The 14,172-nt window shown below is 42.7% G+C and overlaps 1 protein-coding gene across 1 annotated transcript in view; it reads right to left on the bottom strand.

The window, feature by feature from the left end:
• The window catches only part of RAPGEF5 (Rap guanine nucleotide exchange factor (GEF) 5), a 188,113-nt gene that overhangs the window by 82,357 nt on the left and 91,584 nt on the right, over positions 1-14,172 (bottom strand). Inside the window, 2 exon segments of the mRNA XM_010577614.1 lie at positions 7,589-7,639; positions 11,337-11,476. Coding sequence (XP_010575916.1) covers positions 7,589-7,639; positions 11,337-11,476 — 191 coding nt within the window.

Raw genomic sequence — 14,172 nt, 5'->3', positions numbered from 1 at the left:
CCACACAAGGCAATCCAAGCCTGAACGTGTCTGGTTTTTAGCTTGAAACCTGAACAACCAGGCTTTGCATGTAAGAACTGAAATTCTGCCCTCTTCACTCCAGCCAGCTCTGATTAGTGTCTTCTTCCCTGACCCTGACCACATCAATACTCTCTATTAACCTGCTAAATATGGCCAAACAGCATATTTTGCAAATACTAAATCGATGTGACTGCTGTAGTTGCACCCACATATATGTTTTAAAGGTTCCTGTGGTGAATAATGCCCTACTTGCAATATGGAAAATATTTAGCAAAAAGGCCTAAACTGATATTGTATTAATTTGATAAATATTAGTGCCTCTAAAAAGGGAAGAGACACTGTGATATTGCAACCAAGCCGAAAAGGTGATGCATATTCTCATTCCGTACTTGTCTCCAGCAAAAGAGCAGGTTCTCCTTTGCTCCTCCCAGCCCTGGGCTAAGCAGAAACGCTGCTCCTGATAGAGCACGCACAGGCCTACTCCCCTCACCGCCCAGAGAAAACGGAGATGAATTAAGGGATGGCACTCTCAGTCCAGCCACTCCAGGTGAGACAGCAGCATCAGCCAGGCTGGCAGGGGACAGAGCTGATGCACAGCATGGCCAACAAAGGGATGTGACCTGTATGCCTTTCCCTTGATCAAAAAGGGCTGTGTAGTTCAGCATCACCCTCTGTTCAGGGCTTACCCAAGTTCAGAGCTTGGAAATCCATCTAAGGTTTGATCTCCAGCAAGCTGTTAAAGGAAATACCAGTTGCTATTCATGCTCTTCCTGAGTTAGGTCATTCCATTATTTTCCAAGTCACCAAATGAGGCTAAAGTACTTTTTCCTGTAACCAGCAACTGCTGCAGCTCCCACACGTCACAGCCTTCCCCGCTCAGATGTGCACGTTCCAGCCAGTGACAAAAAAAGCCAGGAACTGCCTGCCACATGGTATCAGAAAATATATTCGAGGAAGGCCGCAAGGTCATTGCTAATTTCAAATCCTGTTTCATGTTTCCACATGAAACATCTAATTAAAACTTTTCACTGGGTAGTTAAAATGAAATGCATGCATATGCACTCGAGACCTCATTTTCATATGCTGTGAATTAGAATATAGGAGGTGCTGCACACAGCGGTAGGAACACCAATCGAGGAAGGAGAGGGGAATACCTGCTTTGATTTAGAGGAAGACAGTCAGCAAAAATACCACTAATCGCCTGGGTTTTCATTCCTTTGCTCTTTGAGCTGCCACATACAACCAAGAAAAATGAATGCAAGCGCTGTATTAACTGCTACCAAATCAGCAGTCTCCACAGGTGACCGTGTGTCAAGCACATCTTGCAAAATGCCACCACCTTCCAAGGCTACTGCGCGATGAAAGCATTAGACCCTAAGGGCTATACCCTGCTTTCACCAAAAAATACCTATTAACATCAGCAGGAGCTGAATTAAGCTTTAAAATGCAGGCACAGTGAGTGACAGAATGGCCATAGCAAAAGGACACGGTTTGGAGATTTTAGGGATCTCTCACGAGTAAAATAAATCCTGGAAAAAAAGAAGCCTGCAAAAAATACAAGCTCAAGTTGCCCTTACTTTCTTGCTGTGGAGGAGGCCTCAGCAATGGAGGCGAGATAGACACGTTACAGCTGCCCGTTTTCCAAAAAGCCCTCAGTGCAGATAGCCTGATTCTGGTACAGGGGAGGCAGCTGAATGTAAGGAAAAGGCTGGGTCTTTGCACCGACATGCTCCAGGTGGTCTCCAGTGCCTGCCTGCAGGAACAAATGCCAACAAATGCCAGTAGCATTTATTCCGGTGAGGTCCTGACACAGGTTGTCTGCAGAAAGCTAAGCTGCTGTGGCAGCTGGGGAGAGTTGTGGTGCCAGCACAGCAGCCCCTGAAATCAAAGGAGGCCTCGCTGACTCCAGAGCATCCTGCTGCTGGAACCACACTAACCTTAGCATAGACTGCAGATCTTACTACAGAATTTGCTCTGGTGCAGTTTCTACTCCAAACAGGAGCAAACGTTGACATGTAGAAACATGTTCCCCCGTTTAATGACACTAGGCACATATGTTCTGCATTACTGGCCCAAATCTCCATTTCAGCGAAACTGAAGATTTTTCCTGAACTTATTTGGGAGGCTAGAAGGAAAAAAAGGGGGGAAAAAAAAGGAGACCTGAGGCACCAAATCCTTTTTACATGAGACTGATCTCTGGGCAGGCTATCAAATCTCAGACAACTTTCAAAGAGGATGATGTGGTGGACAGCCATCAGCTTCTGGCTTTTCAACAAGTTCTCCAGTTATCTTGGCAGTTTCTTCTCAGCCAGGTCCACACTATGGGCCAAAGCCAGATGTTCTTGTTTGGTTTCAATTCCAAGAGAAAAGTCTAGTAAAACAACATCTGCACCACTGAAAGATGAAGGACAAAATTACTTCTCCTGAATTTCAGAAACTGCTTGGCATTTCTGACTTAAGTTTGCATGGTACATATTCAAAGCATTATCAACTTTTCTTTTTAAACTTCCCAAATTTAGATAACAAATTCCCTAATTTGACAGAGAGATCCAGGCACTTCTGTTATTCACAGTTCGCAGGACAAGTGTAGACGTAACTGTACGGAGTAGATGGCAGGATACATCCACTGTATTATCAGCATAACTGGGAGTTTATCGATGTCATAAGTCAGAAAAATGGAGAAAAGAACATTCAGAACGTCATCAAATGTATTGATCACACACAGAGGGACAGAACAGTAAATTTTAAACCAGAAAACATTGAAGCAGGTGCTTCTACTTCTCTAAAAGGAGAAAATGATAATTTTACGTAAGCCTTTGGACAGTCTAGAAACATAAGCGGGCAAGTGGTTCAGAATCTGGAGAGAAACACAGAAGCAGAGAACAGTGACAACCTGCAGATAACCGCTTTCAGAGAGTTTCTCTGCTTTTTCACACTGATAAATGGAGCAGAACCATGGAACCATGTTTTCAATGTTGGTACTACCAGGAACTGTGTAGTCCCACTGCCCGTGAAAAACAGCATTCCTGTCCTCTCCCTGCTCCTGGATGCTGACCCCCACCTGTCATTCACCCCCTTCTTTGTGCATGTAAGCCTTCATGAAGCCGCATGGTGAACCACAGGATCTAGATTAAACCAAACCAAAAAAAGTTAGCCAACCAAAAAAAGCCAAGGACATTTAATTTGACACAGCTCACTTTCTGGACTTGGTAAGTCACCAGGCTTTGAGGAATGAAGGAGGAAGGCCATGTTTCACCATGAGCAGCAGAGTAGCTCTCGCCAGCAACGGTCATCCCTGACACCACATCTCGTTCTCATATCCATATCCCCACACCGCAAGGGAAATTGATCCAGTTGGAAAATGACCCCAGAAGGAAGGTGTATTTACTTTATTTTGCAGCTGCATTATTCCCTGTGTCTCTTCGCAGAGCAGCACAACATGGGGCGGCCCAGGGCTGGGGACAAGCAGTCAGGGCAGCGATGCTGCCGATGGCACAGCCACAGAAGCGATGCCCAAGGACCAAGAGACTACGAAGTGACTGCAGCTGCTTGGACTTGCCTCAGCTATGCGCAGGTTTTTAAAAAATATCCCCCTGGCCCTAAGCAGCTCAAAGTCCAACCTGCTTCCATCTTGCTGGGATCCCGAAACCACCTCTCAAGGATCTCAAAGCAATTCATCAACATTCATTAAGCACTGCAGGTTTTATAGCACCCCTTCAAGGTCCTACATGTTTAGGACCCCATTTTATATATGGGCAAACAAAGGTGCAGAGAAGTGACATGATTTGAAGAAGGTTATATATTAAATAACCGATGGAGTCAGAAATAAAAATCCAGCGTTCTGACTCCCAGGTTTTAGCCTGCCAAATACCACATGACCTTTTTACCCCTTTCAGCCTAGTAGCTAAGGTATTGTCCCATACAAGAATGAGTCACTGTTCCACACCAAAGAAGGCCCAGCATGCAAAATGTGTATGTGGAATTTCCTTCTATACAAAGTAGTTTAATGTTACAGAATAAATCAAAGAGGAGCAAATTAGGCTTTCTTTTCTTTTAAACATTAGGCCGAGCATCTGGAGGAAAGAAAGTGTTATGGGAATATGTAACTTGACTCAAAGGAAAAGAGTGAACTTACCACTTTGTCCTGGTTTCAGCTGGGATGTAGTTAACTGTCTTCCTAGTAGCTGGTACCGTGCTATGTTTTGAGTTCAGTATGTGAAGAATGTTGATAACACTGATGTTTTCAGTTGTTGCTCAATAGTGTTTAGACTACAGTCAAGGCTTTTTCAGCTTCTCATGCCCAGCCAGGGCACCTGACCCAAACTGGCCAACAGTGTATTCCATACCATGGGACGTCCCATCTAGTTTAGGAACTGGGAAGGGGGGGGCAGGGTTTTTCGCCGCTCGGGGACTGGCTGGGTGTCGGTCGGCGGGTGGTGAGCAATTGCCCTGCGCATCATTTGTACATTTCAATCCTTTTATTACTACTGTTGTCATTTTATTAGTGTTATCATTATCATTATTAGTCTCTTCTTTTCTGTTCTATTAAATCGTTCTTATCTCAACCCAGGAGTTTTACTTCTTTTCCTGATTTTCTCCCCCATCCCACTGGATGGGGGCGGAGTGAGTGAGCGGCTGCGTGGTGCTTAGTTGCTGGCTGGGGTTAAACCACGACACACTTGACGTGTTCCTATACTCTGCTCACAGCACATCATGTAAGCACAAGCATGACTCCTCTCACATGCTTTATTTTTACAGGAAGAAGGACCATATCATCTCACCACTATTTTGCACTCCTTGCAAGAGGGCATTCTCCTCTAAAACTGGCCATTTTAAATAGACTCAACAAAAGGAACAGTAAGTCCTCTTGAAAGTATATAGTAAATAAGAATACTTTTCTTATTATTTTAACAGAAGTGTTGCAAGAGACTGAAACAAAGCTTTTCCTAGCAGCCAAATGATCCCAGTCCTACACCTGAGCTGGAGGATCCTTACTTCTGGCAAACTTTTTCTATTTCAAAAAGATGCCTGTGCCTGTTCTGCACTGAAAAAAAAATCCCAGGACCTGCAGAAGTCTTTTCTTCTCAGAAGATAAAGAGGTTGGCTTATGAAGAACAGGTGATCACCTCGGGCTATGCATTCATTCCAGCAGAAGAAAAATCAACTGTCTGGCATAGGACACTCTCTCCAGAATGTGACAGAACTAGATTCAAGTCTCTGTTCCTCCTGATTCAGACCAGAGACTTGAACTTCATGTTACCTCCACAGCAAGCATGTACCTACCTCTTAATTACTTACTCTTACTCAACACAGAGCTATAAACTGACAACCTTTTTGATAGATCCATTTTTTTCTTGGCTTGTAGTTGAAGACTAAATCAAAATTACAAACTATCATCTTACCCCAGTACAGCTCGCTGTGCTAACGCTGGTGGATCAAAGAGGTGTGAAGGGAAGTAGCAAACTCCTGTGCTGACGTGCTAAATCCATTCTGTTTCAATGACTTCAGAGATCTATACTACCTCATAGCTATTCAAGCCACGAAAGTTTCTGCAAAAACTTTTACTGTGCTATAATACCTACGTCCACTTGATCCACAGTTCTGCAAGAGATGCAGAATAGCCTCCAAAAGCAGTAAATCTGCACTCAAGCTACCCAATAGATCTGTCCCAGGCAGAGCAGAAAAACAAAAGCAGCGATGATTTTTTTTAAAAAGTAAGCACAGATTTCAGTCAGACATCATTCAATGTCATCATTTTAAGGAATATTTTTCCATCAGAGCCTTGATTACTGATGATCAATTCAACAGTACATCAGCGCATGGTCACAGCTTTGCCAAACTAACAAAAACTGCAGCTCTGGACACGTCCTAACATTCATTCTTGTATCCTTGCAGGCGTCCAGCTGGACAGGTAGGTGCACCCTAAAATAACCTTGATGTGTCATGGCTGAAATTTCCTCAAGAAATTCCTTGGCCATGAGTAATCTATACAACCTGAGGCTCTAAATCGTTAATCTTTTTTGTAAGCCTTTTAACAGCTTCAGCCCAACCACTAACCTGCTTCAATGAGCAAATCATCTGTCTTCTTAATGAGACCACTGATTACAAAAGTTAGTACCCAGTAAATTAACAAAACTGTTCTTCAGTATCTAGTACCTGTTGTCCTTCTGAAAACATACCTGCCCCCCTATGATATAACTCTTTCATCTTGAACTGGCTAAGTCACAGAATCAATACATTCAAGCTGTATGTACTTACATACTTTTAAACAATATGTAACTCTAATTAATATATACATTAATCTGTAAAAGGATTAGAAGGTGGATTTAGGAAACACTCCCCTCCCCATTGATGCACAAGTACTGGAAGAGCCCCAGCCTAGAATATAATTTATATAGTTGAATAAAGGAATTCATATTCTTTAGTTCTCTACTGAACACATTAGAGGATCTTAAATCTCCTTTGAACATTAGTGTCAATTTGTAGAAAGCTTATTCAGTTGACCTGACTGAGAAAACCGTACTGTAATCTAAAGAATATTTTCCCCCTGTTGCTGAGGCGAAAAGCACTTTTACGATTTCACTAAGACAATGACACCATAAGCAGACGTGGTGTTCTTAATCAGTGCAATGCTTCATTGAAATAATAACTGGAAATACTGTACAAACAGTATCACGTCTATTACAAAGGCATTATTTAATTGAGCCTGTAGTTGCTTAAAAGGAGTGCCAAAAAAATATGGTTTAGTGCAACTATGCCTCAAATGCATCTCAAATGTATGCTTGAGTAAGAAAAAGCTATGACAAATTACTTCAAATGGCTTTATATACAGAGCTTGCTTTCTATATTATAATTAATACTAACAGTAAGCAAACCTCAAAAAAGCAGGCTCATTCTATAGCTGAATATTTAAACACAGATTTTTCGTCTATTTTCTGTCAAAGCAATTGTTTTAATCGAAAGAAATATTTAAATAACATAAAAATACAAATATCCAGGTTTACATTTCCCTAGGCTTATAAGTGTGATTTGCATGTAATGATAAAATTAGAACTGCAAGCTTGCATAGTTGTTTTTACTCTAGCCCACATTTGATATTTAAATAATTTCTGTACATTTTAGCCATTTCATTTTATTTATTTATCAATACATTGAATGTCATTGTAGGAATGCAACAGCACAGAGAAAAAGCTTGTCTGCCTATTTATAAGCTTATTTACTACTACTTACTTTCTGTTCATTAGCAAAACTGAAGTTTTAGGAAACCTAACACATATGGTAGGTTCAGTGCCTTAATTAAGAACCTTATTCTAACACATTAGCAAGTGGGAATGGGAAAAAAAATCACTATAATTTACTTTTTGTTTTCCTCTACAAGTCTGTGAGCACCTACGCAGTTAGAGCACTTTACAAACATTATATTCACCAGAGAAGAACCTGGCGTTGTGTGCTACAGAAGAACAATCTGGAGTTCCAATAGACCAGCCTAACCTGATCGCAGCACAGCACATTTGCAGTGCTGGAAACAAATAAGCAGCTCACATATACTAGAGCTTGTGCACAAAACTTTTTAAATTATAGGACTTTTTCACAACACTTTTTTATCCAGACCATAAATCTGAAATGATAGCATACCAGAAACCTGAAACAAAAGCAGTATGGACTTTCTGACTTGGGTGCTTAAAAGTATAAAGTAAAAATGTATGCATGTACAAAATCATCACATACATCCCCCAATTTACACTCTCCAGAACACATCTAAACTGAAGGAATCCCTTCCCTCTGCCACCATAGCTCCAAACTGGGCTGTTTCCTCCAGTGAACCACCCAGCTGTCCCGTATTTTCCCTCTTCCAGACCATCTGCTTTTTCTGAGAAAAAATAATTAAATTTCATCTCTTTCTGAACCAGTGACCCAAACCAATCCAAGCTTCACCTGCCTACTGTGGGCCATGGACCACAGTCTCCAACACCACACCTTGAAGAATACAATTAGGTATTTCATCTGCCCCAAAACCTCTGGAAGACCAGACTGTTGTGCATCCACGTCATCTACCTTTCCTGCGTGAGTCAGGAAGTTCTGTCCTCAAGCTCAGATAAAGATGGTCGTTGGCTATTTGAATGATAGGAGGGTTCACCAGTTCTCCTCACAGCCCAGTTCCCCATCACACTCAGAATGCTAGGAACACAAAGAGGGTCATTTCTCCAGGCAGCTCCACACCTCATTGACTGTACAGGAAAAAAGCTATTGGGGTCATTGGGTACAAAATTCTTCAATTAGGCTGACAGCTCTTCCGTCTTCAAAGGAAAGTACAAGAATCAGCAAAGCCCAATCATACTACATATGTGTTTGCTGTTAATGCTGGAAAACTGTGTGAGGTTGTGCTAATCTGAAGAGACCTGCTTTAGAAACAAAGTGGATGGCACCAGAGGAGCCCCAACTCCATTTCCCATTATGTGCGTGGGACGCAGTACTTGTAGAGAGGAATTGTGCATATGCACAATTCTAACCCTGCGTTCAAATTGGGGTTATTTTTCAATATTCCTAGAGGAGAACAAACCAGAACTCTGCTTCAGGCAAAAATTCCCCCTTGACCATACTGGAAAGAGCAGCTTTACTTCCAGGCAGGTTACAAGGACCCCAGCCTCAAACTGCGACATCGCCCTGGGCCGAGTGAAACACACAGCCCTGCAAAACAGCAGCGTTTCTGCTTCAAGATGGGCTGCCAGGAGGCCAGCCCGGCTAGCCGGCTCTCCAAATGCAGGGAGAGGATCCTGGCAGGGTGTTCAGGCGTCTCATTTACAGACCAAACGTCATCCCTCTGAGGAAGGCAGATCATCCGTGAAAGCACAGTTTGAGCTCCCCGGGAGGGAAAGCTGGTGAAAGCTTTAGTGCAAGGATACTTGCCGAGAAGTGAGGGTCCTGCAGAGAACATGCAGAGCTGCTCCATTTTAGTGCCTACATCGAGTGCTCATTACCCTGCGTTTCTAAGAAAGTAACGTAAGATTAAGCTATGCTTTTAAAAATCTAAAAAAAAAAAAAAGAGAAAGATGGGCATGCCACACGTCATTTTGTAAGGACACCACACCCTGAACATGTTGTTCCTCTAACATTTACAGTGAGCACAAGGGGACGGGGCAGGAAGCTGATGCCAGTGAATCTGCCATCACTTCTGTAGCAGCAGGATGAGACGGGAAGATCTGAAAGCCCGCATCTGAGCGATACTCAGTACAATCCAGCCTGCTGCTTTTCTCCTTGGAGAAGAGAGGCAACAGCTGCCCAGAGCAGCAAACTGCCCAGCCAGCCAAATCCTGCCACCTGGACAAGCGCCAGAGCAGCTCTCAGACCACAAGGGAGGAAGGGAGGGAGAGGAAGGGATGGAAGCTCACAGCTTCCTGAACGCATGCGACCCACTGCCCCCACCACAGCAAAGTGTGGGATTTTTCCAGCGAAAGTAAATTACCTGAGTCAGCTAAACTGAGAACCCTACGACAGACCTTGCCCACGTTCGGTAATGCCTTCTTGGTGACTATTCCTAATGGAATGAACAGACTGGTTGGGGGCTTAGCAAATACACCCACACCGAGGACTGCAAGTCCCTCTCACATCTGGGCATGGTCCGCCTGGACCGTAGGGAAGAGCCACGTCACCCCCCACCCTACAACAACCAGCAACCTGCAGAACATCGGGGGGAGCAGCGCACCGCCAGCACTAGCTGTAAGACACTCCCCGCACAGAACTAAAGGGCACATGAGGAACAACCTGTGCTGCTGCTGTCTCTCACTCGGCTTTTCTTCTTTCCTGCCACCTCCTAGGTCTAAAGGCACATCCCTGCCCAAGAGCAGTAACTGCTGCGTTATGCCACTCAGTATGGATATGAGCCGCTTGCTCTAGCTCCTGCTAAACTGAAGTCACTCATCTCCTAAATAGCAGCAATTGCTAAGTACCATACTTTTCAAACGAGAAGAAAAGCTGAGCACTTCTTTCCTTTCCATTTTTGGAACTGTACTGTAATTTGTGCAGCTACAGAACTGCAGCTGACACCACAGCACCCTCTACAATGACCAGAGTAAGCAGCAAAAATATCCACTGAATTTCTGGAGTATCAGTCCTGATATTCCCCTCTCCCCTATGCCCACACAGCATCTGTAATCTTACTTCCAAATCCTGAAACACAATTAGAAACCTTCCCTGGCTTAAAATCTTTACTTAAGCACCTAAACTTTTAATTGCACTTTGCTGATACAGTTTAAAGATATATGGAAATTCTGCCAGATGTCGATGGCTAGCGGATCAGCTGAGGAACAATTCAATCTCAGGGATTTGAGCCTGGCTAATTACCCTCCTCCCTCCTGCGCACCTACTGATACAATTACATATTTAACTACACCAGACTAGACCTTATACGCTGCCGAACAGAACAGCATGAAGCTCTGAAATAAGATTTCATCTTTCTCTTTTCCTTTGTGCAGCCTTACTTCAATAGGAATGAGCTTGCAGATGAGCTGAAACGTATTTTTTTTCTAAAGCGCATGCTTTTTTTCTACTGTCCAGTGAGCAGAAAATGGAATAAATTACATATACATAATAGCAAGACACATGAAAACTAGGTGGGATTTTTGTTGTTTCTTGCAGTTATTATCCTGGGCACCTTTAGATGAATATGCAATCAGAACAGAAATCTTTACTAGGAGAACAAAATTAGGATACATTGTGCTATAAGCAGAGCAGTCAAGTTTTAGTGCATTTTCAATCCAGTTATTAACATTTGAATAAGTGCTTTCAGAATCATTAAACAGAATGCTGCTTTCTTCAGCGTAACTTTTGGTTGAAAACACATTTTTTTAAAGAAACTGCTGAATTCCCTATCCAGACCATTCTTTTTAATTCACACTGAAAAGCTCCAGCCAATACTTGCATCCAAATATACCAGCAGCAAAGTAATTTTAAGACAATTTAAAGTAAGCACTTGAAGCACTCATATACCTTATACATTATTTAAACACACTCTAAACCCCAAATATTTCATAATCACTAACAACAATGTGGTAGAAAGCATCCTGAAATCACCTGCTATTTCCTATGTGTATAAGATATTAATAACAGTAACTGACAGTTAATGACAACATAATAATTTAAGTGTGTTGACAATTATTGAACTGAACGCACTTCAGAGAAATGTAAATGCCAGAGGAGAGCCAGCTACAGCAGCTCCACGACTAATGTGTGCCCTGGATTCTGACCATCAGCTTTGCTATTTCAGTTTTGTGACCTAAATCTCCCTCCCCTACTAGAAAGAAACAAAAACCCCAAACAAGAAATGCCTTACTTGTTCTGCCTTCTCCGGTGGTTTTCTATCCGCCTGCAAAAACTGGCAGTTTTCTCTCGCCAGCTTCTGGACCAGCTCAATCCGTCCGATGTCATCTCTTCCCTGAAGCTTGCACAAAACCCCTGCCTTAAGGGTGGGAGAAAGAGCAAACAGATACTTAAATCCACAATCCCAGGACATGACACCGCCACAAATTTCAACCTTAAAAGAAATGTATCAGTTTTCTCATATTTGCGGTAGTTCAATGCCGCTCGCTGAACACAAACAAGTCGCTGCTTTGTGGGAAGCAACTGGAGAGGAGCTGAGGCACATCTGAGTCTCCAAATGTATCTACTTTGGAGGAATGAAAGCAGGGCTAACTAAATCAACCGCTCCTCTGAGTGTGACTATCAGATACGCTGTGTTTTATTTGTTCCTGTCAGCCTGTTTCCTGTTACATAAGAGAACAGGAGCAAGAGGTTAAAAACTCATGGGAAAGTTAGCCAGGAACAGCCCTGGAAAAAGAATGAAGCGCAACACAAGGCACTCCTAAAAATAACAGGCTACAACTCCCTCTGCTCCGACTCCAACCATTTTTCATGTGTGCCAGCCTCAAGAGTTAAAAGGCAGTTGCACCACATTTATTTATTCTGTAAATAACGAATCAATATCTCCTGATTTTGTTTAGGGAAGAAAATGAGATTTGCTTTAAAAACTATGTTAGAACTATTTTTTTGGCTAATATTCTGCCAGTTATTCTAGCTATGCCAATAGTGTTTCATCAAAACATTCGCACTTGTTGTTTTATAAAAATGCCATATATATATATATATAAAGACAGATTCACGCTTGCACACAGGCATACCAGACCCATCACAGAGTTAGCTGATGAGGGCTAAATTGCTTCCTGCAAAGTCAGTGGCTAATATCACTGTCCATGATTTTTTCACGGATATAGCCTCTGCGCAACTGAGACCTGGCTCCATGATACCGCATGGCTTTTATTAGCCCAGATGTTTCCTGATGGGAACAGCATATGCCTTGGGAGGGCCAGGCATGTGGCATGGCTATGGTATTGCTATATGACTTTGAAGGCGATTTGCAAATAAACCTTTTTCCCCACTTCCTCCACCCTTTTCTTTCTGCTGTTCATCCTGAGTTTAACTGAATCAGTATCTACTCCAAAATTCACAATACATCTTGTGCGTCAGGACCAAAAGCCAGGGGTGCCCTGACCGCTAACCCGTAGTGCCATGCAGGCTCCAGTCCTTTGGCCTTGAGAAATTCCTGCCCATGACAGCTGGAGGTGTGAGAGTGCCCACCCAAACCATTCTTCAGTCCACTGGTTTCTCCAAGGAAGAGGAAAATGTGCGTTAAGGTTTCTTCAGCTGAGGAGGAAAACAAATTCACTTTCTGAGTAAGTGCTTTAACGCTGATGGAAAAAAGTAGTTTCCATGACTCCAAAGAGTCATCCTTACTGAATTATATGAAAGAAATTTTACATGCCTACATTCCCCAGTCTGGATGAAAGCATCTCCTCACAAGCCTGCATCAGGCACTTGTGCTCTGGAGAAGGAAAGAAATTCAGATGCAGCCTGTGCTTTGCATGTCCTATGCTTAGTCCCCAGCCTCCTGAGAACCCAGCTTTCCCATATAAGGAACCTACGCAGTGGTTCAAAGGTCAGAAATCCACTGAAAAAAATAAGGAATTGCAGCACCTAACCTGAAGGTCCTTACAATTTCTATGAGATTAGCTCCTTATATTCTAAATCAAGGACATGGATTTATAAACCAGTTCTGACACACCGTTATCACCTGCAGATCAGGAGTGAGACTGACTTTATCAAATGTGGAAGAATATATTGAATTAGTTGTCCAGACTCGTTTAATCAATAGAGAAAAAGAGGTACTTAAGAAGAAAAATTTTTTTACTCTATAGTAGACATTTAAAAATGGTCAGATGTGTTGTTTCCTAAAATTCTCCTTTTTCTCCAGTAATTTACACAGGGAACCTAGGCAATTGTCACAGACTTGGCTGAGGTCTGATGTCTGCACTTCACAACACTTTGATGGCTGGGGGACATCAGCTAGAGACAAACCTGCTTATTTCATGGCTTCACGACGCTTCTAGCAGAGAGTGTAACATCTGCGTGCGATAATCCCCCCAGGCTAAGGACAACTCTAAGTGTTATGGCCTATCAGGTCTTCAGGACTATAAAGATTTACAGTCTCTCTGGATCTGGGATCTTAGTACTGTGGAGGCACTTTTCATACCTTCCTGTTGCACCCAGACAAGTCAGACCATGACCTGTGAGTGGCATAGATGGTTATGAGTCCCTGTACGTCAAATGTCAGATGGACATTGACAGAAATGCAGTGTTCACTCTGCTGAACAAATGCTTATTGATCGTCAGTGTATGAAGCAAAGCCCAATGGTTAAAACCACTTCTGGTTAAGATGAGGAAGGGGGACTTCAGTTTTAAGGTAACAGTTGGCTTCAGTATGTTCAAGTGGAAGAAACATCCTGGAGAAAGACAACTTTTTGAACACATGGGCCTCGCTCTCTTTCAGCCCTTGCCCTCTACCTGTGTTCGCACAGAGCATATTATTGCTTTCTGCATGGATGAGCACTCCAGGGAAGAACTCCAGATACGAGCCCATCAGCCCTGCCATGAGTATGGTCTGTATTCAAACTGGCAATTTCATTAAAGAATCATATTGTCCTGTTTCAAATAACCACCAAGAAGAAATCTTACATTTTAACATGTCCCCTCCTCCCACAACTATTCTTTAATTTAAAGAATTGCAGAGAACCTGAAAAATATGCTTGGTTCTGGGAGTAA

Source organism: Haliaeetus leucocephalus, unplaced genomic scaffold (genome assembly GCF_000737465.1).
Source record: "Haliaeetus leucocephalus isolate CR32 unplaced genomic scaffold, Haliaeetus_leucocephalus-4.0 Scaffold566, whole genome shotgun sequence".
NCBI classification, from domain to species: domain Eukaryota; kingdom Metazoa; phylum Chordata; class Aves; order Accipitriformes; family Accipitridae; genus Haliaeetus; species Haliaeetus leucocephalus.
The sequence above is the reverse complement of the archived record's forward strand: the minus strand, read 5'-3'. Positions and strand labels throughout refer to the sequence as shown.